Raw genomic sequence first — 25,816 nt, forward strand, 5'->3', positions numbered from 1 at the left:
TTAGATTTAACCTATGATCATGTCAATTTGGTAGGATAAAAAATAGTCACATTTTGGGGACTAACATGTCAAACACCATATAATATACATTTGAATATTTGATGGACATAAAAAAATTAGGAATAAAATTATATAAAGGTTTACTCATCATCATTAGAAAGATTAGTATAATAGCAAATACTGGCTTCATTATAAAAATGGAAAATTGTTATCAAAATTATGTATTAATTTAATTATTATATCAGAAATGAACATTGTTATTAAAATTATGTATATATTGATTATGGAAATTTGACTTCATCAATATTTGTTCCTATAAAACAATTTGTCATTGTGGTGGTTGTCAACAAAACAACCCAACCCCAAAATAGTTAATATCCACTCAAATCAATTTAGGGCCCGTTTGGTGACCAGGATAGGATAGGATAGGATAGGATAGGACAGGATAATAATCATATCCTGTTGTTATCTGTTGTTTGTTGCACCAGCAGGATATGATAACACTATCCTGTCTTCTATCCTATCCTGTCAATCATGTGTAAAAGTTATCCTGAGGGGGAGCTAGGATAGAGCAGGATAGGATACCAGTTATATATTTTCTTTCAGTATCCTAACTCCAAATTAATTTATTTTAATATTATATAATTTATAATTTATAATAATATTAATTAATAAATATAAAAATATTAATTTAACTAAAGTAAAAAATAAATAAAATTATTATTCATAAATAGTAAAAATAGACTACTCACGTACAAATATTGATTTATTAATAATAATAGACTAATTTAATATTTTCATCTTCTATTATTTAAAAATTATTTATCTACTTATATAATAATTTAAATATAAAGTATTTTTGAAATAATAATATTTTTAATTTAGTTAATTTTTATTGTTTATCACGTGTCACAACTAAGTGAAAAACATTGATTACAAATATTGATTTTTTAATAGTAATAGATTAATTTTTTATTTTCCTCTCCTATTATTTAAAACTACTTATCTACTTATATAATAATTTATAATTCAAATATAAATTACTTTTGAAATAATAATATTCTTAATTTAGTTAACTTTTATTGTTAATTATCACGTGTCACAACTAAGTGAAAACCAATTGGTTAACTGCATAATTTTATTTAAAATATAGGGTATCTTCAAAACAATAAAATAGGCTAATTAATAAAATTTAAATTAATTTTATTCATTTTATCTTCAAAACAATAAAATAGGCTAATTAATAAAATTTAAATTAATTTTATTCATTTTAAAATATAGACTCATTCATGAAAATGTAAAGAAATTAAATTTAATAGAATGATCAATTTTAAATGTATTTTTTATTCAAATATAAATCTGATACATTTTTCCTTATCATATCCTGTCATTATCATGTGCACGTCAAACACAGGATATGATAAGAGTCTATCCTGCTCTTATCCTATCCTGTTGATATCCTGTTCACATATCATATCATATCCTATCCTGACCACCAAACGGACCCTAGAGATAAAAGTGGTTAATTAATTTCCATTCTTTCTGGCCACAGAAAGGGTCTTCAGAGAACTCCTATCTCCTCCATTCAAAATTTAGAAACCAATAATAGAAATAAAGATCTGAACGGGTGGTGAGAGAAGGGAGTATGAAAAAAAAAAATTTAAAGAAGAAGGAGAAGTACAAGAAATGATAAAGCAGCCTCATTATGTGTACATTTGGGCAAAAGGGCACTCCATTTTTTTTTCTTGTAGGTACAATGAAAAGAGCAAAAATTGTAATAAGCACCCCCCTGTACCCTTGTTCAATTCCCTTGCAGGATACAAAGTACCAGAAGATTACAATCTAATTTAGGTTCTCTAGCTAACTAATTAAGCGTTTCTTTGGAACTTTTTGCATATGATTCTAAAACCAAAATTAATTCTATGATATCGAATGTTACATGAGTACCTTCGATGAGAATTAATCATGAGAAAATAGAAACGAATCCAAACATGGATATACCTCTAGAATGCTCTGCAAAGCAGGCCTCCAAAGGGCGAGGGAGTGAGTCGTAGTCGCCGCCATAATGGTCCATCAAATAAGCCAACACCTCCTCCACCCTCAACCCTTCACACCTCCACTTTCCCAACCGAAGACTCCAATTGCTTATTTGTGATCTTTATTTTCACCTCTTGATGACTTGTATTTGTTTTCTCACCATAGCTTGATCCTGCAATATAACAACCACCCTCAACTGTCGCTGCCAGAGAGTCACCGCTGCCGGCGGTTGAATATAGGTGTCACCGCCGCCGCCAGTCTTCGGTATTTGGGGATGTCGTATGTTGGAAATTAAGAGAGAAATTGTTGTGCCGTGGCAAGCCACTGCCCTGAAGCAAAATTTCCGGCGGACCTCGGTGCAAATCCTAACTGCCGATTTTGCCCCCAAGGGTTTACACAACTACGATCTAACTCGTACACTCGAGGCAGACCGTATGGAACCTTCACAAAATATTGCCCAGAAGAATAGGAATAGGACAAAGCAAAGAAGAAGTGAATGATGTTTTTTCCACCCCGAAAACACAATGGCTGAGTTCTTTTTATATCCATGTTCCACTACACCCAATTCATTTGCCTAGGGACAAGAGAATCAATGGCAATTAACAACCATAATGCCCACGGTCAAAGACCATAAAACCACTTGAATTTGGCAAATGAAATTGATGAAAACATGGTGATTGAATAGTTATTATTAGTATTAATGTCATAGGCAATCCTCACGTAAGTGAAGATCTGTTACTTCCTCCACTAAATTAGTTTTTAATTCAAATTAAATATATTTGATTTTCATTATCTTTCAATCCCCACTAATGAAAATCAATCGAGAGAAGGAAATTAATCAGAACAAAATTTCTGAGCAATGAAGAAGGGAATTTCTAGGCAATAGAAGGGTTTAAACTTAAGTGTTAATGTCCATAGGATTGAATTAACACATAGTGAAATAAGGCAATGACACAAGTCCAGTAAGTGAATTTCTCAGCAATGACAAGACTCTCACAACACACCCCTAACCTTCAAATTCGCAAAGGATCCGCGATAATATTTTTTTTTTTCACATTTAGGCCTTTGATTCACCTTGGGTCGCTCATGAGTGCTCTCGAAAGATTGCCAAAGTCTTGCATAGAAGGTGGCCTAAACCTTCACACTCACGTAGATACATCAAGTGCGTCTCTATAGCACCACCCAAACAATGGGATATGTATCAATCATCAGATGTGCAGATACATCAAGTGCGTCTCTTAGCACCACCCAAACACTGGGCTATGTATCTGTTATGAGCTCTGCAGATACATCATGTATCAAATGAAATTTTAGCTCATAACCTCACATCAAGCACTACCGCACGCCATAGGGATGAGATGTAGTGCATATGAGTCTTCGCATGGCTTCGTTTGACCACGAAATGGGGATCAACCACACGTTCCTCCACTCAAGGCGCTCATCCCCTCGACGAATCCATGACAATTTTCCTAACCAATCCCTTAATATAGGATCCACAAGATTTTTCTCACTTCTCACATAATCAAATGAGATTTCACCATCGTTTAGCAATATCATGTCTCACCTGCATGTGTCTCATCTTGCCATTATAAGCATTGTTGTTAGCTACGCCAATTGCAGCTCGATCACAATGGATAATTATGGTATGTGTTAGTTCACCCCCACAATGGTAAATCAGCCTCTCACACTTCAGCTTCTTGACCTGCAAGTTCAAGAGCTAAAAATTTCTGATTCAGTTGTAGACCTGATTTTGCATGTTGCTTTGTCTACTTCCAAGACACTGCACCACATTCCAATGTGAACACATACCTGCTTGTAAACTTATTTCATCACATATGAGACTTAATTTACACCACAACATCTACCAACACTCAAGGACTGCTTGAGAAATATAAACTCTAAGGTATAGTACATCATAAATATGTTAGCATCATATGGAGTTTTGGCATGCATTACAGCAAAGATGTTGAAGTCTCTCATAAAAAATGCAATTTGTAAAATTTATAACAAAGCCATTTTCTAGTTTCATATTTCCATTCCGAGAATTACACCATGCTTCTCTATGAATCTTTCATTTTAAAATTTGGAACTCAAGAATTCTTTGATTTCAAACTCAACTTTTAGACTAGTTCCAAAAATTAACATATCATCCACATGTAACCACACACCCATTTTCAAATAGCTTGTTCACAACAAAGTCATGCCTTATGTATCAAGTCTGGTTATTTCATTGCTTAGGTGCACAGACACAAGATGATTTGTTTAAAGCGCTTAACATCTATAGATTCTATTATACAGACATCATGCAAACATGTGAGTCTATATGCAGTATTATCTTTGGCATAACAAAGAAATGACTCCAGTAACCTTGGCATGATCAATATCATTTCCTTTCAAAATCCGGTAATCATGCTTTACTCAATCTACCCTCACAATTTTTAGAGATTTTAATAAGAAGTTTATTAGGAAATTTGATAACGCTTTAGGTGCCACCTAATATGCACCACTTTTTAGTGGTGCAACCTGTAAGATCAAGTTTTGATCTAGTAGTACAACTCTATGTTTTGATGATTACAAGTTAACCTTTTGATATGAACAATTGTGGTACTCTAACGTGTTTTTCTGAGTGTGCTATTTACAGGCTCTGACCTCAACTCAATCTCACACAAATCAGAAGCACTGTGTATAAAGAGTGACCCAAGCAACGCTTTCGCATTCACCATGTTCAGTATGAACAGTGGAAAAGCTTCAGAAGTTCTGAAGCTATACAAACTCTGATGTGGACTCAGTCGCTAGAAGCTCTGAAGATCCAGAAGTTCTGATAACCAAGAAACACTGAAGGTTCAGATGTTCTGATGGTGTAGAAGACTCTGAAGATCCAGAAGCTGAATAGTGGAAACTCTGAAGTCCAGAAGCAAGAAACTCTGAAGGCCATGTTCTTCCCTCTGAGTTCAGAATCAGAAGATACAATGGTCAGAGGATCTGTGCTTTCCCTCTGACTCTGATCAACCGGCTTCACAAGTTCCAATATGAAGTATTCCCCTGATCAGAAGTCTCCTAGGTTAAAAGGTCAAGTCGCTATCCAAGTACAAAAGCAAGTGTACCTTCCTGACGACCTACCTAACGTTCTCAGCCACAGCAGAAGCTGGATTTTCCAGAACTGCCCTCCAACGGTAGCATTTCCCATGCAACGCTCAACCCTAATCCTTGGAGTATATATAAAGGCTGAAGATTGAAAGAAGCGGCTAAGAAACTAAGCAGAAGCAATACACACGCGCAAGACATATTCAAAATATTCTAAGCTTTCTTTCATCTTGAAATTCATTGTGTTTACTATAAGCTTTTTAGAAGCACTTTCTTTGTAAACAAGAACTTCATATACAGTTGTATAGTTTGCCTTTAGGAGATCAAGGTTGATCGGATCCTAGAGAAGACTAAGAGAGTGAATCTTAGTGTAAGCTAAGTCAGTGTAATTGTTAGTCACTTGTAGGTTTCAAGTGCAGTTGTAACTCTTACCTGATTAGTGGATTGCCTTCATTCTAAGAAGGAAGAAATCACCTTAACGGGTGGACTGGAGTAGCTTGAGTGATTTATCAAGTGAACCAGGATAAAATCCTTGTGTGCTTTTCTATCTCTTATCTTTAGCACTTAAGTTCTCGAAAGATTTGCCAAAATCTTTAAGGTGGAAGTCTTGTACTGAAAACGTTATTCAAACCCCCCCCTTTCTACCGTTTTTCATACCTTCACAACCTTGCACCACTATACCAATTGTCCATTTTACCCCTGTTAAAAAAAATTATTTTATAAAAAGAAAAAAATATTGGTATTACCGGGTGGATTTTGATGGGATTAATTTTTTAAACAGGGATAAAATGGACAATTAACATAGTGGTGCAAAGTTACACCACTAAAAAGTGGTGCATATTAGGTAGACCCAACGCTTTAACCCAAATATTATCAAGCATCCGATGATTATGCCACACTCCATTCATCATGTTTTTTTCTTTGACATAATTGTTTGATCGAGAGATTTAATTTGATTTAATAGGTAATTGAATGCTTTCAAAATTCCCTTAAAGGATACCACCTATAAAGCATGTACACGTTAGAATCATTTGAAACTATCTCTTTTATAGCTGCTTAATATCCTTGGGCAGATTTAAAGCTATAATTAACTACCATTCTTCATTTGCTATCAGGTTTTGTAGAAAGAACCACTTGTAACTGATTTCTACCTCTATCCTCAAAGGAGATACTGGGAACAACATTGGCGGCGAACCAAATCATAGAAACATAACTTCAAATCGTTTCTATCAATCCCTGCAATTGAGGAATTTTATCTTGTGATTTGTCAATAAGAATCAAAGCTCTCACATATTTTCACAAATTCTAGCCTAATATCTCACATTTGTACAATCCTTCACACAAGACAGTTTAACCCGGACTCCATTTTTAACATCAAGAAAACACAAAGTGCTCCACAAGTATCAAAATTTTGACGACTTGACTGTCACTGACTTTCTCATACATGCATGTATCTTTTAGACTTCTACTAAAATGTGTATTTAACATTGTCATTAATATTTTAAAAATTATCTCATTCATGTGTCCATATGCTCTACAGTCTAAAAGACAATAGTTTATTCCATGATTTATACATTGTTTGTCACATGTCATGTTTTCACGAGAATTCTTCTTGCAATTGAAAATGGAAGCACGAAACATAGGTGAATCTTATAAAAGAACATAACTAGCAATTATAGAAATGTACTTATCAGATATGATTAGGGACAATGACCAATGCGTTGATAACCATCAGACTCACTGCCTTGTTCAACCAATTTGTATTTCCTCCTAAATTTGTTGAGCAGAATGTAGCGCCATCAGCACGAACAAATAAGATAAATTTTGCTTCAGATTGTTGGAAATTAAGAGAGAAATTGTTGTGTCGTGGCAAGCCACTGCCCTGAAGCAAAATTTTCGGCGGACCTCGGTGCAAATACTAACTGCCGGTTTTGCCCCCAAGGGTTTACACAACTACAATCTAACTCGTACACTCGAGGCAGACCGTATGGAACCTTCACAAAATATTGCCCAGAAGAATAAGAATAGGACAAAGCAAAGAAGAAGTGAATGGTGTTTTTTCCACCCCGGAAACACAATGGCTGAGTTCTTTTTATATCCATGTTCCACTACACCCAATTCATTTGCCTAGGGACAAGAGAATCAATGGCAATTAACAGCCATAATGCCCACGATCAAAGACCATAAAACCACTTGAATTTGGCAAATGAAACTGATGAAAACATGGTGATTGAATAGTTATTATTAGTATTAATGTCATAGACAATCCTCATGTAAGTGAAGATCTGTTACTTCCTCCACTAAATTAGTTTTTAATTCAAATTAAATATATTTGATTTTAATTATCTCTCATCGTATTCTTCAAGGCCAGCTCAAGGAGGGATCACAGAGGGGTCATTGCCAAACTGGCTTAACCTTCCTACTGATGTGACTGCAAAGATATTACACGAGCTTAGTGCCTTTGAAATTTTAACCAGTGCAAGTCTAGTGTGCCGTTCGTGGTGGAAAATTTGCAAGGACCCTCTCATATGGCGCACCATTGACTTCACAAATCCCCCTCATTTCCCAGACTCAGACTCTTTACTGGTGAAACTTTGTTGTTGTGCAATTGAACGAAGTTGTGGTCACTTGAAAGACATTAGTATTGAATCTTTTGGCAACGATGAAGTCCTTAAATGCATTGCTGAAAACGGAAATCATCAGATAAAGGACTAATTGAGGCTTCAAAAAAGCTTCCAATGTTGGAGGAGTTTGAAATTTCATTCAGGGAAGTAAATAACAATACTATGAAGCTTCTTGTCAATGTTGTCCATTTTTTAAAGTGACGAAACTGACACTGTTTCGCCGTTTTTTTAAAAGCCTTGACTGTCACGCTGCTGATCCTAATTATAGAATACGTCATGTTGTGTTTTCTAAAAATAGACTCGATAAGATGGTGTGCTTACCTTTCTTGATGGATGTGCTCATGTTGAAGTTAAATCTCTTCAGCTGCGTGCTTATACGTGTGACAGAGTCAATATGCTATAATATTTGGCAAAGAACCCTGAGTAAAGTTTCCAATCCAGCTACGTGAAGATGCTGATTGTAATTAATTATGATTCATTTTGTAGTTAAGTGATCTATGTTATTGGAAATGTTGATCAGTGATCACCTTGAGTGAAGTTTCTAAATGTCATTTATTTTTTGTCTTACAAAAACACAAATGATCTAAAAAGTTTGGGAAAAGGGTCAAGCATATTTAATGCCACGTGGAATTTCAGAGGTGGCAAGTGTGGGTCCATGGGTTCTCCAAAGTCCAACCAACTCGAAGGTACAGCACGCACATGTGATGAGACTAGAGACCACCTTTGAACTAGCACTGCGGACTAAAATGGTTAATATATAGTTTAACACATTTTTTTAATGGGGTTGTCTAAATGACCCATGATAAAGTTTGGGTTAAATAACCCATCATCCAATCACATTGGAGATAAGTGAGTTGGAATTTATATATTTTATTTATTAATTTATTTCCAACTCATTTATCTCCAATTTGATTGGATGATGAGTTATTTAACCCAAACTTTATCATGGTTCATTTAGACAATTTTTTAATAAGATTGTATACGTGTGGATAATTAGTTTAATTGAGGGCTTGTTCATAAGGCAATTCAACAAGTTTATTAGCGGTGCATAGATTCCTACTAGTCGTTTATAATTGTAGCAGATACAAGAAGACAAATACAATATATTTTGAACTCGAAGGTGATGATGATGATATTATATAAAGACTTATGTCATTTTTAATTAACACAAGTAATTACAAGGTGGTGATATATCATATCGCGAGACTGAACACTAGTCATTGACTAGCCTAATTAATAATTACAGTTGTTGTCACCAAAACCAACAGAAATTTAATAGGATCAGTATATAGTACTGGTCCAAATTAAAAATGGTTCACTTGTAGTGTAGACCATTTTAAAAAAGATTCACCTATTATATATCTCTAGAAATATTGTCATTTTATATTCAAGTTGAGAGGGTGATGTGTTGTGAGCGTGTGTGAGAGTGTTTTGACTGTTTTTCTTTTCTAAATGGAGGAGTTTTTTTTTTATATTTTTTTTTGGAAATGGAGGATGCTATTTACTTTGATATATTTAGATTTATTTTTATTTTTAAATATAAAATAATATTCTTTTTCTCATAAATTTCCATATTTTTCTTATATTTTAATATATATTTTGAACTTTTGTCTCACATCAAATTAAACTAATATGAAATTTATTTTTAATTAATTAATCTACAAAGATTTTCTATATTTTTAATTTCACTCATATCAAACTGTTAAATACGGGATAGAAGTTCAATGTACATGAGAACTGCAACTTGCTATGAAGATGACATCTGGTCAAACAGTTGGAATTTCTGCTAAGATGAACCATTTTTTATGAGATCGTGTCGGTGAACATTCCTAAATGCTTTAAGTAACCAATGGGAATAAAGTCGTATGTTGGAGAAATCGACCCAATAGAATGCTGAATATTTTACTCACATTCATATCATTCCCAAGGGCTTCATATGCATTGGCATGTCAAAAAATTCTCTATATCTTTGAGGAAAAAACATTTACATTGATTTCAATCTCTTCCTCTCATTCCATTAGGATGAGATAAGCTTTCCACTCAATTTGTTCATAATTACTTTAGGACAAATAAGGGGTTGTCCAAAACTTCCCATTATTTGGAAAATATTAAACAAGGAAAACGTGAGTCATTGCAAGACTTTCTTACAAAATTCTATGAGCGTTTAGATCTTCATTGAGCTCAACGTGATTTCACGTCGAAATCGACGTGGAAAAATCATGCTTCTCATATGCACTTTAAACTCAATATAATAAATTTGAACTTCTTCATATTGATACATTAAGTTACGTGAAATCAAATTTGTACAACCAAATGAAACATACACTATATATAAAGAATCTGCATTGGTTCCTAAGTAAGAGGGAATCTCAACATTACGGAATTCAAAATAAGAGCGTCGAAGCACGACAAGACGGAATCTCAGTTTTCAGACCGAAGAGTTCATAATAAGAACTATAAGGTGCATTATGAGAATTACGCTCTCCTAAATAACTACCACACAGCACACACTATCAAGAATTTATGATGAAGCAATGAATACTGCATTTGCATACGTATCTAGGCCTTCTCTAAAAAATGTATAAATCTTGATCGACCCAACAAGGACGAATGCGTTCAACTAAAGGATGGAATTGAACAAATGGGAGGTAGAGGAATTAGGAGAAATAGTGAAATACACTTGTGGTTGGAGGAGAATTATGTGCGTCTTATATGTGGTGTGAAGTCATTGAATAAAATTAATACTAGATGTGATGCCCACCCACAACGCTTTCCTCAGCTAATTCATGATAGACCAACTACCAATGCTGTTGTTAAATTTGGAATTTTTTTACTTGTTTTTTAGGGAGGAAAAATAACATTTTAAAATTGCTTGTTGAATTTATTTGTTTTTTTTATTTAATGGTTATTTGTTTTCTTAAATTTTAAGTTTTAATAACTATTTACCCAAGCGGCGTGCTGTCAAGGGTTGTCTCTCACATCAATTAATAACGACACATCAACAAATTTCGTTACTACATTAACAACAGAGTGGCGGAGGAATCAAAACCATTCACGTCAAAAAGATTTGGGACACAAACTTTTATTTTAAGCACTAGAATCACACTTGCACAATCATATTAGATCAGTGACCAAATGTATGTGTAATTAAGCTTACATTTGGTGTACATAGAAAATATTATGGAAGAAATTGAAGGTGTACTCACTAGAAAGTTTACTAAAGTAAAGTAGCAAAACAAATGATTTCATTATAAAGAAGATAAAAAAGTGGAAAATTGTTATTAAAAATTTAATTTATTATATCACAAATTAAAAGAGTAATTAATATTTTTAACAATTATGAATTTATGATAATTGTCCTTTTGTACTCTTAGAATATGTCAATAAAACAACCCAACTTGTGAAAGTGAACCCCAAAATAGTTCATGTCCACTCAAATTGAAATTAGAGACAAAAGTGGTTAATTGCCCTTCTTTCTGCCCACAGAAAAGGTCTTCAGAGTTCAGAGAACTCCTATCTCCTCCATTCAAATTTTGGAAACCAATAATTGAAATTCAGATCTGAAAGGGTGGTGAGTAAAAAGAAATTAAAGAAGAAATGATAAAGCACCGCATTATGTGTACATTTGCACAAAAGGGCACTCCATAATTTTTACATATGCTTGTTCAATTCCCTTGCAGGATACAAGTACAAGAAGATTGCAATCTAACTCTGGATTCTTTCTAGCTAGCTAGCTAATAAGTACATGTTTGAAAATCTCTTTACAATTACTGATTCTACAACTAAAATCAATTCTAGAAAAACTAGTGAGCAGCTTCTAGAATTGATTCAGAGAAAATTGAAACTGATCCAAACATGTTATACCTCAGGAATGCTCTGCAAAGCAGGCCTCCAAGGGCGATGGAGTGAGTCATATTGACCACTATGTTCCATCAAATGAGCCAACATCTCCTCCACCCTTAACCCTTTCACCTCCACTTTCCCAACTAACGCCTCCAATTGCTTCTTTGTGATCTTTATCTTCACCTCTTGATAACTTGTATTTGTTTTCTCACCATAGCTTGATCCTGCAATAAAACAACCACCCTCAGCTGCCGCTGTTGGAGAGTCATCGCCGCCGACGGTGGAATATTGGTGGTTGTGCCTTAAGCAATTGCCCATTTTCTGATTTTGGTTAACACTGAAATGCCTTGTGCTTCAGGAAGAGAATATTAAGAGAGAGATGAGGATCTGGTGGGTGATCATCATATATATAGTCTAGGAAATATGTTAAACACAAAAAATAAAAATTGGGAAAAGAGTCAATAATATTTAATGCCATGTTGGATTTCAGACGTGGCAAGTATGGGTCCCTGTGTTTTCCAACCAACTCAAACATATCATATGCGCGCATGTGATGAGAGAGATCACCTTGGAGCCGGCATAGCACTAGCTTGTGCCGACTAAAAAGGTTAATTATAACACATTTTGTAATTAGATTATGTATGAATAATTAGCTTAATTAAGTGCTTATTTATAAGTGAATTTAATAAGTTTAGGGTAGAATTAAGTGCATAATTAAGTATGTAGATTAATTGGCACGATGTTGTTTTAACTTTAAGTATATTTTTGTCCAAATGAATATTAGGTAAGTCGAGTTATTTGGATCACATTTGTCCTATCCGACTCAATTAAGATTGCTTCATGAGCTTCAAAATTAAAAAAAAAATTATCAAGTAAATTTAAAATATTAAGTTATAAGTTAATTTCAGCATCATAAGTTATTTCAAATAAGCTCGTTTAATGAACACGTACTATGACAAAATAATTGCATGTGAACCATACACATGAACACTTATAAAGATGTGTTTTAACTTTTTAAGTATTGCTAAATTTCATAAAGGTGTGTGAACCATACAATTCTAGTACTTCCTCCGTTTCAAAATAACTGACACAATTTCTAGCTAAATTTTATTTTTAATTATTTGTCACTTTACAAAGTTCAAAAGAGCATTAATTATACTTTACCAATTGTACCCTTCATTTATTTGTGGTAGGAAAATTGAAAAGTTAGAATTAATAAAAGAGGTAAAGGGTATAGTAGGAAGTTAGATTGTAATTTTAATAAAACAAGAACATTAATTGCTACATTTTTTAATACTTGTGCAACAACCTTAAAGTGTCAGTTATATAGAAATAGAGGAAGTAATATCTGTGATACAATATTATTTCTAGTTACCACAAATTATTTATAGTTGTAATTATTTTTTACAGTTTGTGATGATTTAATGTTAAATCGCCGGTTCAAAAAAAAATGTTTTTTATGTTAAATGGCCACAAATTGTGAGTGTTGCATATATTTTAGTGTCCATAAATAGCCACTAACGTATGTTTAATGCAAATTTTAGGCTAGAGCAGTGAAGCCATGAATAGATATCACCCAAAAAAGTCAAAACCTATCTGCATTGCACTTATTGCACCAATGAAACCACCACTACTACAATGCAATCAAAATTGAAATGTTGATCAATGTTTAGGTGTGAACGAGATTTGGTTTGGAATCTAGCATAAACTTGTTAGTAGGATCTTTTATTTTTTCCTCCATTCTTACTTAGGCATTCCCGATGCAATAACGTGAAATCGAGCAAAAGCAACTCTTTTCTGAATTTTTTTTCTTAATTTTCCTTGAAAACATGGCAAGTAATTAATCTATGGATTTAATCAATTTAATTACCGTATATCAGATTAATAGTTTGGAAATTGAGAATGAAAATGCTGTACGTATATTAATTCTTGAAAACAAAGGATGACTAAAATCTTTATTCAATTCACCTTGCCTTATAGTAATAGGCGTACCTAACCTAAAAAAATGTAAAATGTAATCATTAGATAAATATTTAACATATTCAATGACTAGGTCATTATTAGTCTACCTAAATCTTAATATTCAAATTACATAACAAAGAAACGCCCTAGAGACCAACAAAGTTCAACACAACTGGTAGATAGTTGTGCTCTTATTAAAATATTTATTTGAGGGTTAAATCCATGTGTAGTTTGTTTAGAGAAGAATTTGTAAGGAGATGTTTAGTCCCTATAATATTTTTTTTTGAAAAGCCAAAACTATATTAACAAGCACAAGATGTGCAAACAAACAGAATACAATGTTCAAGGAGCTTAGACTCAGATAACCGACCCATAAGTAGCACGATAACTGAGCTATATAACAAGTTACATGAAAAAAAATACCAACCCCAACAGAGCCAATAGAACAAAAAACGGAAGAATTCCTTTAATTCCCCATCATACAAATCTGAGGTTATGTAATCCACTCATAAAATGAGGATTTGAAGCTTTGCAACAGAGATTTGAGCCACAACCAGGATCTCAATTTCACCAGTTCTACTAATTCTTCCAGATTCAGTTGTTCCCTTTTGAAGACCACTGCATTCCTATGAATCCAAATGCTCCAAATAACAGCGAGCCAAATTGTCCTCCAGCACAACCTTTGCTTTCTATTTTTCCCCCAGTTTTCATTTTGCATAAAGTGAGTATTATAATCTACTGGCAGCACTGTTTTTATCCCTAACCATGCATAGCAGCTCATCCAAATCTTATATGAGAACTTGCAGCCAAAGAATAAATGACTTACATTTTCCAATTGTTGGGAGCAAAGAAAGCAATTGCCACTTCTACTGTTATCCATATCTACTCCCCTCTGAATCAGATTGTCCAACGTTGGTAACCTTCCATGTGCAACCTTCCACGCATGACAAGCAACCTTAGAAGGAACCAGACCTCGCCACACTTCTTTGAAAAAACAGTTGCTGTCCTCATGAGTAAACTGATCCAAGTATGCTGATTTCACTGAATATCGTCGCTCCGGATCACTGTTCCATTGCCAAGAATCCTTCACATTTCTCTGGATCTGAACTGAAGATAAAACCTGCATTAAATTATCTAAAATCTGCTGCTCATGCACAAACAGATTTCTTCTCCACCTTAGCTTCCATACCCAACCCTCCACCCCCCATTCCCCCAACTCCGCCACTAAACAATTCTTTTGAACAGACATGTCATACAACCTTTTGAATTTCTGTTTAAGACATTCCCCTCTTACCCAGCGCTCCTCCCAAAACCTTACTGACCCGCCATCCCCCACTACCCTCTTCAAATTTTCTTGAAACCACCCCCCCTTCTCACTGCACTCCCCGATCATCCCTAGATCCTTCCACCAATTTGACCCCTTCCCAAAGCATAACTCTTCACCAACCCATACTCCAGCCCCATACTTCGACCCAAGAACCCTTCCCCACAAGTTATCTCTCTCACTCAACACCCTCCACCTCCACTTACCCAATAATGCTCTATTGAATGCTATAATGTCTTTTACTCCCAACCCACCCTGCTCCTTAGGCCTACACACTGTGTCCCAGCTGACCCATGCTATTTTCCTCTCACTCTCACTCCCTCCCCACAAAAAAGCCCGCTGCAACTTTTTAATATGGTTAGCTACAGATAACAGTATTTTATAGAAAGATAAGTAAAAGAGAGGGATGGAACTAAGTACCGAGTTCAAGAGGCAAAGACGACCGCCAAAGGAAAGGTGCTTCATCTTCCAAGGGGTCAATCTCTTCTTAATCTTCCGGATCACAGGTTCCCATGTTTAGTCCCTATAATATGATCTCAGAATTTAGAGAGAGTGGTCTCATGACCTCTTACTGCAGACCTCTTAAATGTAGAAATACCTTGTAAAATCAAAAAGAGAAAACACCTTATAGCCAAATTTCAATATATAATGGGTTTTTATAATTAATTTGAAAGAGTAATATTAATAATTGAACTTTACTTATACAGAATTAAATTTGGGTGATTAATGTACATTGAAAAAAATCATTTTATTTTAATACATTTCTGAAGGGTTTTAAAAGAAATTGGCACCCAAACATGAATATTTATTTAAAAAATAAAACATGAATATTTATTGGTTTCAATTCATAAATACTATAAAAAAATTCATGGTGCTGATTGAAACTTATCAATGTATAGCGGGGTCATATTAAAAGCAGGAATTAGTTGGTAGGTTTTAGGTGTGAAAGGGGTTAAGCATGGAATCTGAGGGCACCTTTCAAATCAAAGTAGCTAAGTAGTGTGTGAACACAAATTAGGGAAAGGAATCTTTGAGAGAAGGTGCTGTATTGCTATGCAAATAATTAAATCTTCCACGTGCACTTGTTCATTTCGCTGACCAAAAGAAAAAGCAATTTTTCTCAACCACCATGATTAACCCTATTATATGTATGTCTAATTGACTATGAAGGTTATATTACTATATACACTACACTCCCTCCACATACATTTCAGTCTAACGTGGACAATAGTCAGATTGGATAACACTTTTGGATTAATTATATGTGCATGCAAAGTGTAATTAATTGCAATTAGCTTAATCGTGTTTCAATGTAACTTTCTGTTACTATAAAAAGCAAGAAGTTGAAAGTTGACTAGAGAAAGGTAACATATGTAGTCAACTTTTGAATCGATGGTGTGCTGCTCTACGTGCTAGCGAATAGAATCTTTTGATAGTTACATTATATTTTTTTCTAAAGAATATAGGTGATGGAAATGGAGAAGTAATTGAGTATAGAAAAAAGTTTTGAGAAAAGAAAATTGGTGTTAATTATGAGAGAAATAGAAGAGACAATTATATGTGATTTTTCCTAATGTTTTGATTAAATAGTAAATAAAAAGAAATGAAATTACTTTCGGGATAAAAACATGTAACCTCATATCGCAAATGAGAGGCTGAAATTCATGTAAAAGACAATGAGTATTAGTTAAAAGTTAAAAAAATTAAAGCACGTTTAAAAAAAAGTTTAAAAAAGTAAAAAATCGTATTATTGTTTTTAAGAGAGAGGTCTAGTTGGCACAAGGGAAACTCAACTAGTCTTCCATCAAACAAATGCGATTGAACAAATCCTAGAATCTACCCCGCCATGCTCGATGTCAAGTGTCAACCCGCTTAAAATGGACCAACCTTTCTCGCCTCGCATTTGGGAAGTGGACATGCATTGGATAATATACTTCACCCCATTCTACAGTGGGTTGGTAGATTCGTTCGCAAAATAAAATAAATTGTGAGTGATAAAAAATGAGGCAAGTTGATAAATTTAAAACAAATGAATTGGCATATTAATCCACTTAAAATAGCTTCAAAATTGAAAATAAAAGTGAAAATAGTAATAACAATATAAAAAATGATAAACTTAATTAATTAGGGATTGTTTAAATGACCCATTATAAAGTTTGGGTTAAATAACACACCATCCAATCACATTGGAGATAAGTGAGTTGGAATTTCTATTTTATATTTATTAATTTATTTCCAACTCATTTATCTCCAATATAATTAGATGGTGGGTTATTTAACCCAAACTTTATCATGGGTCATTTAGACAACCCCAATTAATTAACAAGTCAAAAAAAAAAACCAAACAGATGGGTGAACTTATTCCGCCATCAACTCACTTATTGATGGATTAGGTGGGATGAGTCGAAAAGGGTTGGTGGTTTGGAAAATACAACCCATCATATTAGTAATTACCATATTGCATATCATGTTTGCTATATTTTTCTCAAATTAATCTAGATTTCAAAAATCCTAAAAAATTCATTTCTTCTATCTCATCCACTAGTACCTTGATTTGGTGATAACCTCATTTATTGTCTAAAATATGAACTACAGAGCATTGAACCCTCTCATTTTCAGAGGATACCGGAGCATACCCTCTTTTTATTTTTATTTTGTCAGAAATCCCTCTTGTGTCAATGCTCCATTTTTCAAGAACCTTGTATTTTTTTTTGTCAAAAGAACCTTTTTTAATAATAGAAGTGTTATAGCTGATATCTCCTCTACTGGTTGCCGTTTCTAGCTTCTAGTTTGCTTTCTTTTTGCTGTTTTAGTTTTAACTTTGCCATGTGCTGTCTTGTTTAGACACTAGTATTTATTTGGTTTTGTATTTTGGCTTTTTGCTTCTTGTTTTAGCCATGTACTGTTGTTTGTTTGTTATCTTTTTTACTCACTTCTTCCTTCTTCTCTTAGTCTGAAGTTGGAAGATTGTATAGTACTTGTTATGTCTTGGACATCTATTCTTGTTTCTTCATCTACATAATATATTTAATTCCCAAAAAAAAATAGAAGTGTTATAATCAAGGCGTGGTTAGTCGGCAAGTTTGTGGGTTGTACTTTTGATGGTGGGGTCGAGGAGGCTATTCGCGGCCTGGCTTAGGAAATGGAGGAGTGGTGGCCGTCCTGAGTGATGATAATGCTCTTGGTGTTGACTTTGGTTCTGGTTTAAATTTTTGGTTTAGTTTCTGTTGGTTTTTCGCTTTTGTTCAGGAGGTTCTTTTTGTCTATACTTTTTAGGGTGGTTAAGTGGGATTTGAATCCCCTCATGTGGCTATCTCACATGACATGGTCATGTGAGGGATCTCAACCCTTAATTTGAAATTTAATGGACAAAATTATTTTCCTAACAATTTTAATTTTCTCTCTTCATATATCTATTAATGGTCCAGATTTTATTTAAAATGAATTAAAGACTGAGATCCTTCACATGACCATAACCACAAGAGGGGATCAAAATCTGGTTAAGCGATTGTGTATCTCTGTGGATGATTGAGGTTTTTTTGTTTTTGTTATCCTCATTGTCCTATTCTCGAGTTTAACCTCTTCTTCCTTATTATGATTAATATATTTGGATTAAAAAAAAAAATCAAAGTGGATGGGAAAAGCCTAGCACTTGTTTTTTTCTAAGATAAGCCCAATGAGCTATAGGATATATTTTTGTCCATGAATGAGCACTGATTTGTTAGGCCAAATGGGCCTATTGCCAGGCCTAAGGTGTTATTACAGATTCATACATTATTTGTACTTTGACCCAAAAAGTGACAAAAAAGTTTAATTTTTCAATTCAATTTTGCATTGACAAAAAAAATTAAATTTGTAATTATTGCCAAAAAAAATAATTTTTATTTACTAAATTAATTCATTTCAACCCACAATCTATCTATTTTAGAAATCTAAAAATATAAACTATCAAATCAAACACATTTTAATTTTCTAAATTCTCAGTATGCAAGGTGAGCACCCACCACCATTAAGATATCTATCTATAAAATAAATTTTGGATATGATATGAACGAAATTTGACGACGTGTCACCTTTTAAAATCACTATTTTTCAGTAACATTCTAGACGTAACAATAATATAAAAAGTTATCTTAAGGTGATTAATATCATTATGAATTGACGTTCTTATCCTTTCATTAAATATATTAAGGTAAGTTTATATAGGGCTTTCTAGTCATTTGCACTTGATACCAACAGAAAGTTTGAGAGAGAAAGCGTCATCATTCACCAGTTACCACCAAGATTGCCCCTTTTTGCAGTAAGCGAATCGTCATCTTCAACCACCATTGAAGCCTTCTCCAATTCCTCTCTCACTCCTACTCTCACTTGGGTACGTTTTTTCTTCGTTCTATTCTCATTATCATCTTCCAATTTCATGTTTTTTTCTCATTTTTCTATTACTCAAATTAAATTTTCCACCTTTCCCTTTTCCCTTTAATCTTTAAGGAAAAGGGTATTCTGGGTTCAACTTATTTCAGCTCAATTTCCTTTCTTTTGAAAAAAAATTTAATCTTTGTTATTTTTCTATCAATTTTTGTATGGTGATTGATTCTGGTAATTTCTTGAAGGTTTGAAGATGAGACTCTGTGGAGCAGGTATGGCTTGATATTTGGATTTCATTTTATTTTTATTTTTTGGATAATTCATTTCATTTATGTTTGTGTAATGTTCTATTAAACTATTCAGGGTCATGTGAGTTTGTTTTAGTTTTTATTTTATGTGTTTTTTTATGATAATGTTTGGAAATTCCAATACATGTATAGCAATGGAGCAAGGGGATTGGATATTATATTAGGATAGCTGTCTGCATGATAAAATATAAATTTAATAGTATGCTGGCATGACGAGAAAATTTATGGAATCAGAAGTTTATGAATATGATATTATGAACATCTTATTCCATAAATTTTAATATGTAGCTTTGTTCTTCCCTCAAGTGAGTCCTAGTATCTAAGCCATAAATCATTTCTATATTCAGAAGAAAGGTTCATTTTTCTTTATATCTGTCTGAGTATATACATGTACAGAAGAAAAGGCACTGGGTATACTTTTTAATTTTTAGAAAAAAGTTGTAGGCTTGAATTTATGCTAAAGAGTATTCATATTTTTATGCGATTCTGCCACTTGTAGTCCATGTTTTGGGGCACGAACACAAATATAAGAAAACATCCAGTGTGAAGGTCAGAGGAATTAATTCATGTGATTAGATTGAAACATAGAGATTTAGTGTTGAGGATTTTCTCTTTTCATTCTCGTGTTATAAATTTTGTGCTCTCATTTGATGTGATTCATCTTTCATGTTAGACTGCGTACATTTCTTCAGAGGGTTAATTATTCAAGAGTTTAATTGTTTAAAGGAACCTTGTTTAGTGTAAAGCCTTTTCACTATGAATAAACAAGTGTCCTATACTTATACTAATCAAGTTAAGTACTAAACTTTTTCTAGCTTTTACCATTTTTTCAAATGTAGGGCCATATTGCTTGTTGGTACTTGATAGTATAACTATGAAACTGTTTTTGAACTGGCAATAGGTAAAAGTTAAATTCTTATTCTTTAGCTGTCTTTTATCTGTTCAAATTCCTCACTCAGTTTTCTTGGCATCTTGATTTGGTGGGTGAGTTGTTTTTTTTTTGTTTATTTCATTTATATATATGAGGTTAGTTTTGAAAAGATTATGTATTCTACAAAAGGATTCTAATGTTTCTCAAACTCTTAGCAGCAACCTGCAGCAGCTATAGCACCACATCCAGCTCCTTTCTTGTGTACATTTCTTCTTCCCTTTCCTGTCCTTCCAAAACCAAGTTCCTGCCCTCGCTTTCCAAATTTTCTGTCAAGCGTTCTTGCTTCTTTTCCGAAACTCGTCCCCGTCTTGCTGGGAGCAAGCCCTCTATGAACCTGTTGAACAGACTTGGATTTGGTAGCACAAGGTCACCGGAGAACATGGATTCATCCATTGCTCAGGGACCAGATGATGACATACCGGCACCAGGCCAGCAGTTTGCGCAGTTCGGTGCTGGCTGCTTTTGGGGCGTTGAGTTGGCCTTCCAGAGGGTGCCTGGGGTGACCAAGACTGAAGTTGGTTACTCACAGGGGATTTTGCATAACCCAAGCTATGAGGATGTGTCTTCAGGGACCACTAACCACGCAGAGATTGTAAGAGTCCAATATGATCCCAAAGCATGTGGCTACGAGTCTCTACTTGATGTGTTCTGGGCTAGACATGATCCTACCACACTGAATAGACAGGTATGTAGAGTTTTTGGTTTGAATTATGAACCTTATGGTGTTAAATTGAGTAGTCTGGTTTCTGATTGATATCTGGTTCTTTTGTTGTCTGAAATAGTGAAATGGCATAAAATTGTTTTGGATCATGTGTCTTCTCGTCCTACACAGTACACACCATTACTCCATACATCAGTTGCATTTAAGTGCTCAATTGCAAATGCTAATTTTTGCTTTGTTTTCATTGTGGTAATGAAGTTTCAGCTTATTTTTTCCCTTTTTTTTTTTGGTTAGTTCCCACTATGGTCTTCCTTCTAAATAAAATTCAGTTTTTCACTTATTTTTTCATTTATCTAGAAAACTATTTTGACATGGAATAATCTATTTTCTTTAATTACATTTTTGGTCCTGTCCCTTTTTTTCCCTCACCTTTCACTATGCACACCTTTTGCTTTTGTAGTTCTCTGATCTCTTTTTCATTCAAATCCATGCATGCATGAACCTTTAAATACATGATGACAAGTTGTGATATCTGCTCATGATTTGTGCATCATCATGTGACTTGGTGCATGTTTAGAAACCCTTCTACAAATGATTCTAAAACCAAATTAAATTAATTCTGGTGAGTAGTTTCTGGGTTTCAGAATTGATTCTGAAGAAAGAAAATCTAATCCAAACATGGTATAAGCACTTAGTGAGAATTTGATCTTCCTTTGTGACAGGGGAATGATGTGGGAACACATTACAGATCTGGAATATACTTCTACACTCCTGAACAAGAGAAAGCAGCTCAGGAGTCTTTGGAACAACATCAGAAGCAGTTGAACAGGAAGATTGTTTCTGAGATCCATCCTGCCAAGAAGTTCTACAGGGCAGAGGAGTACCATCAACAGTACCTCGCGAAAGGAGGTAGATTTGGTTTCAAACAATCTACTTCTAAAGGATGCAATGATCCAATTCGGTGCTATGGTTAATTGTTGACGGTGAATCACCGTCAAGGATCATAATTACACTATGACCTGTTCTTTTTTAAATGTGAGTTGATGATTTTGTTAGTAGCTATTTGATTTGTTAATATATCAACAGAACTCTTGAACCATGTATTGGAGGTTGAAAACGGGCATAGGTATAAATTCAGTTGTAAAGTTGTATATTGTCTCATATTATATTATGTGATGCATATGTTAGTATTTTGAAATTAATTACATTCCTATTAAAATTTATCGTTGATAGCGTAGTTGTGTACTGAATTAATTAAATAGTGATTAAAAGCTAATTGTGCTGAAATTATAATTGAGAAGCTGAATGGCTTTTGGAGACGAAAAGGGTCTTTGCACCTTGATTTTCAGGGCAAGCTTTTTATAGATTATATTACTTTTACATAAATGTGATAACATTTATTATAATGATGTAAAAGAAAGTTTAGTAACTTCTAACAGGTAAGTGTATGTCTTTGGACACTAGTTGAATATAATGTGAACATATTTTTATCTCAGTTCATAAAGAATTCCATTCACTTTTTCCGTCAAAGTGTATTAACTTTCGTTTACAATGTGGGGCTAACAGATGTTCAAAATCAAATATAGCTTAAATCTCTATACTGTAACTTTGACATTAGAAAAGTCATTAAAACAAGCCAATATTATTCATAAGAAAGTGCATTTGGTAACTGGTAATCATCATTGCTTTTGAGGAAGCAAATATGGTTAGCATATAGTATCTAACATGTATTTTATGCTGTCATTGCTGATTATGGACATAGCCCGGCCCCCACTGCTGGTGGGTTCTTGTAATTCTCATGTATGTAGACAACATGGGGAAAATTTACTATAGACCACTTTTTGGTGGTGCAAAGTTGCACCATCCCCTTTTGACCGACAATAGCAGGTTTTAAAAAAAAAAATCAAAAAACATATTTTTCACAATCTTTAATTAATTATCTAAATCTGGTTTATTAAAAATAAGCTAATCCCTAAATTAAACCCTTCACCCATCTTCATCAGACTTCTTTCCATTTCTCCATTCATTCCACAGCCTTGTTGTTTCCTTCACAGACACAGAAATTAGTGAGAGAATTATCGGGAAGAAGATGAATTAAATAACCCAAAAATCACAAACGCAGTAAACCCTCATCCTCCTCCTTTCATATGGGTTTGAGTTTTTTTGTTTCTGGACAAATTGTAACTTCATCACCTCCCTCACCACACTTCACATCATTCACCATAACCAAAGCAAAATGTCACAAAAAAAAAAAAAACAAAAAACCCAATAGTTCTGCTAATCAAATATACTGCAGAACTATATTGCATTCCTTCTCCTTTTTTATTTTTTCCTCTTTACAGACATGTGTTTGAGATGAAAAACAGATCTGGGAATGAGTAAAAAAACTACATCTGAAAAAATTGAATTCTAGATTGAGAAAGGATCCATCCTTCACCACCGTAACCCACACAACAACACCCTCAAAACCCAGAAATCACACACAACATCCACCACCACACTCCTCAAAACCCAGAAATCACACTCAGCAACACAACATTCTTCACCATAACACACCAAGCTTCTACCTTTTCTCTGCTTTGGCTTCAGATCTGAACAAGGATGGAAGTGTTGTGAAGCAGATCGAAGCCATGCAAGGTTGTGTTTCCATCGATTGAACCAGAACAGAGTTGCTTCCTTCGAAGGAGATCGAAGCTTGCAAGGTTCCCAGCACCCAGTCTTCCACCGCATCTCGGTCGCGCATCACGTCAGCGCCGAGGTCGCAGAGGTCGACGAGCCACGCGGAGGGAGTAGTGGTCGCGAAGCTTGTCAACGTCGCCTCCGATGCCGGCGCCGACGAAGGTGTGGTTAGGGTTTGCGAGGAAGGAGGTGAGGCGGTGAGGGAGCGGTGGGGGTGGCTGGAGAAATCGTTGGCACCAGCGGCGAGGAGGGAGGGGGAGAAGTGGGTGAGGATGGTGAAGCAATTCTGGAGAAAAGGATTTAACCTAATTTTGTATTTTATCATTTTTTATTTTTGTGATTAATAAATATGTATTTTTATTTTTATTTTTAAAACCGGAAAACCTACAATAACAAGTCAAAAGGAGAGTGGTGCAACCATAGACCAGAAAAAACTGGTCCATAGTAAACGGCCCCGACAACATGTGCCCATGATTGATCCTATGCCAATTGGTATTTTTGACATAATTTATTTGTTTGTTATATAATAATGTACAAGATGGGTTTAATATTAAATTTCATGTTTAAAAGTAGTGCCGATATTATTATACGATTAAAAAGTTTATGAAGCAAAGCACTTGTTTGAGTTTGTCTTCGGATTAATTTATTTTAGAGTTGAAAAGTTGACAATTTTCTAGGATTATTTTGAAGAAAATAATTATTCTTTCAAGAAAATTTCTGCTAATATTAAACACGCACTATATATATATATATATATATATATATATATATATATATATATACCAAGAGGGGGTCGGAAGCAGAAGGAGGGGGATGAGAAGAGGATTAAGAGAAGTAGGACGCCACCACGGAGGGGCTTTTTGCAGAAAATTAAATTGCAGAAATTAAAAACAGGAATTAAAACAGGAGGCTCAGCCTTCCATAAACAGAAAAATAAAACTTGAACAAGATATATATTACATAAACATAGATTACAAAACTGAAACTTAAAAACTGAAAAGATTTAAAGAAAGGAAAACTGAGGAGAACTTACAGAAGGAATTCTCTCAGTGTTTCTCTCTCTAAACTCTCTATCTAAGCTCTACCAAACTCTGATTAACAAGGTTCAGAATGAGCCTATTTAAAGAAAAAGATTGGACACTGTTAGAATAGTTCCGGTTGAATAGTTCCGGTAGACGGTACTATTTGACTGGCACTATTTGCTACAGTAAAAAGTCAATTTTACTGTTTCTACAGTACAAAAATTGAATTATTACAGAATAAAATGATTACAAGACGACAAACTTAGCAGAAGTCATCATCATCTGATTCTGTGGTTTGGACAAAATCTGACGACCCAAGAGAGGATGGCTCGGAGACTTTGTGTTGAGGGGCCTTTGAAGATGAGGCTTGCTCAATTGGTTCCTTCAATAATTGAAGAGCAGATTGAAGATTTCTTAGCAAGTCTTCTTCTGTTGAAGCTCCTGCAAGGGCCGCTGTGATGTGGGCCTTTTGATTTAGCAAAAGGCTGGTTTGCGGACTTGCATGCTTGAGATATTTCTGGTTGTTTTTGAACCATTGAATTACTTTATCCTTGTGAGCTTTGGAAGCATCAAAAGCCTTCCACCACTTGATAAGGGCATGTTTGTTGAGAATTGGTTGGGGTTTGGCTTTAAGACCGTACCTCCAAGAGAATACCCAAGAAAGGGAAAAGATTGTATAAAAGTTTAAACAATCAGGATAATTGTTAAACTCTTTGTCCCAATGTTTCAGGAAAAGATTGTATCCCTCCAGAACTTCAGGGGGAAAGATTTCAGTAGTTGGACCAAAGAAGCTCCACCAGGAATGGAACCAAATTGGAAAGGAATATTTGTTGGTCCATTTGAAGTAAATGAGCCAAGAATGCTTGAAATTTTGGTTTTGCAGGCCAAGGATTGTAAATTCCCAAGCTTTGATGTAATCCCAATAATTAAAACCTATAGGGTCAAAATTCTGGGAAAATTTTCTGTAGGTGTTTGG

At 34.4% G+C, this 25,816-nt stretch overlaps 2 protein-coding genes across 3 annotated transcripts; one reads left to right on the forward strand and one right to left on the reverse strand.

Annotated features, from left to right (window-relative positions):
- Window positions 1–11,331: 11,331 nt before the first annotated feature.
- Window positions 11,332–11,983, reverse strand: LOC130731525 (uncharacterized). The gene has a single exon (XM_057583832.1). It carries the CDS (start codon window positions 11,904–11,906, stop codon window positions 11,604–11,606), a length of 303 nt encoding a protein of 100 aa, XP_057439815.1. The 5' UTR covers window positions 11,907–11,983; the 3' UTR covers window positions 11,332–11,603.
- Window positions 11,984–19,093: 7,110 nt separating this feature from the next.
- Window positions 19,094–22,341, forward strand: LOC130733117 (peptide methionine sulfoxide reductase A1-like). Of its 2 annotated transcripts, none has more exons than XM_057585196.1 (4): window positions 19,094–19,246; window positions 19,485–19,511; window positions 20,634–21,163; window positions 21,862–22,341. In XM_057585196.1, the coding sequence occupies exons 2-4, from the start codon at window positions 19,493–19,495 to the stop codon at window positions 22,111–22,113; spliced, it is 801 nt and encodes a 266-aa protein (XP_057441179.1). In that variant the 5' UTR covers window positions 19,094–19,246; window positions 19,485–19,492; the 3' UTR covers window positions 22,114–22,341. The 2 variants fall into 2 exon arrangements, with proteins under 2 accessions (XP_057441179.1, XP_057441180.1); XM_057585197.1 differs by having other exon boundaries at window positions 20,637–21,163.
- The last annotated feature ends 3,475 nt before the right edge of the window (window positions 22,342–25,816 follow it).

This window comes from Lotus japonicus, chromosome 1 (assembly GCF_012489685.1).
Source record: "Lotus japonicus ecotype B-129 chromosome 1, LjGifu_v1.2".
Classification (NCBI taxonomy): domain Eukaryota; kingdom Viridiplantae; phylum Streptophyta; class Magnoliopsida; order Fabales; family Fabaceae; genus Lotus; species Lotus japonicus.

Coding starts and splice junctions, on each gene's coding strand:
- LOC130731525 (XM_057583832.1), bottom strand. CDS start 11,906: ATGGGCAATTGCTTAAGGCACAACCACCAATATTCCACCGTCGGCGGC.
- LOC130733117 (XM_057585196.1), top strand. Junction 21,164..21,861: donor CTACCACACTGAATAGACAG/GTATGTAGAGTT, acceptor CCTTTGTGACAG/GGGAATGATGTGGGAACACA.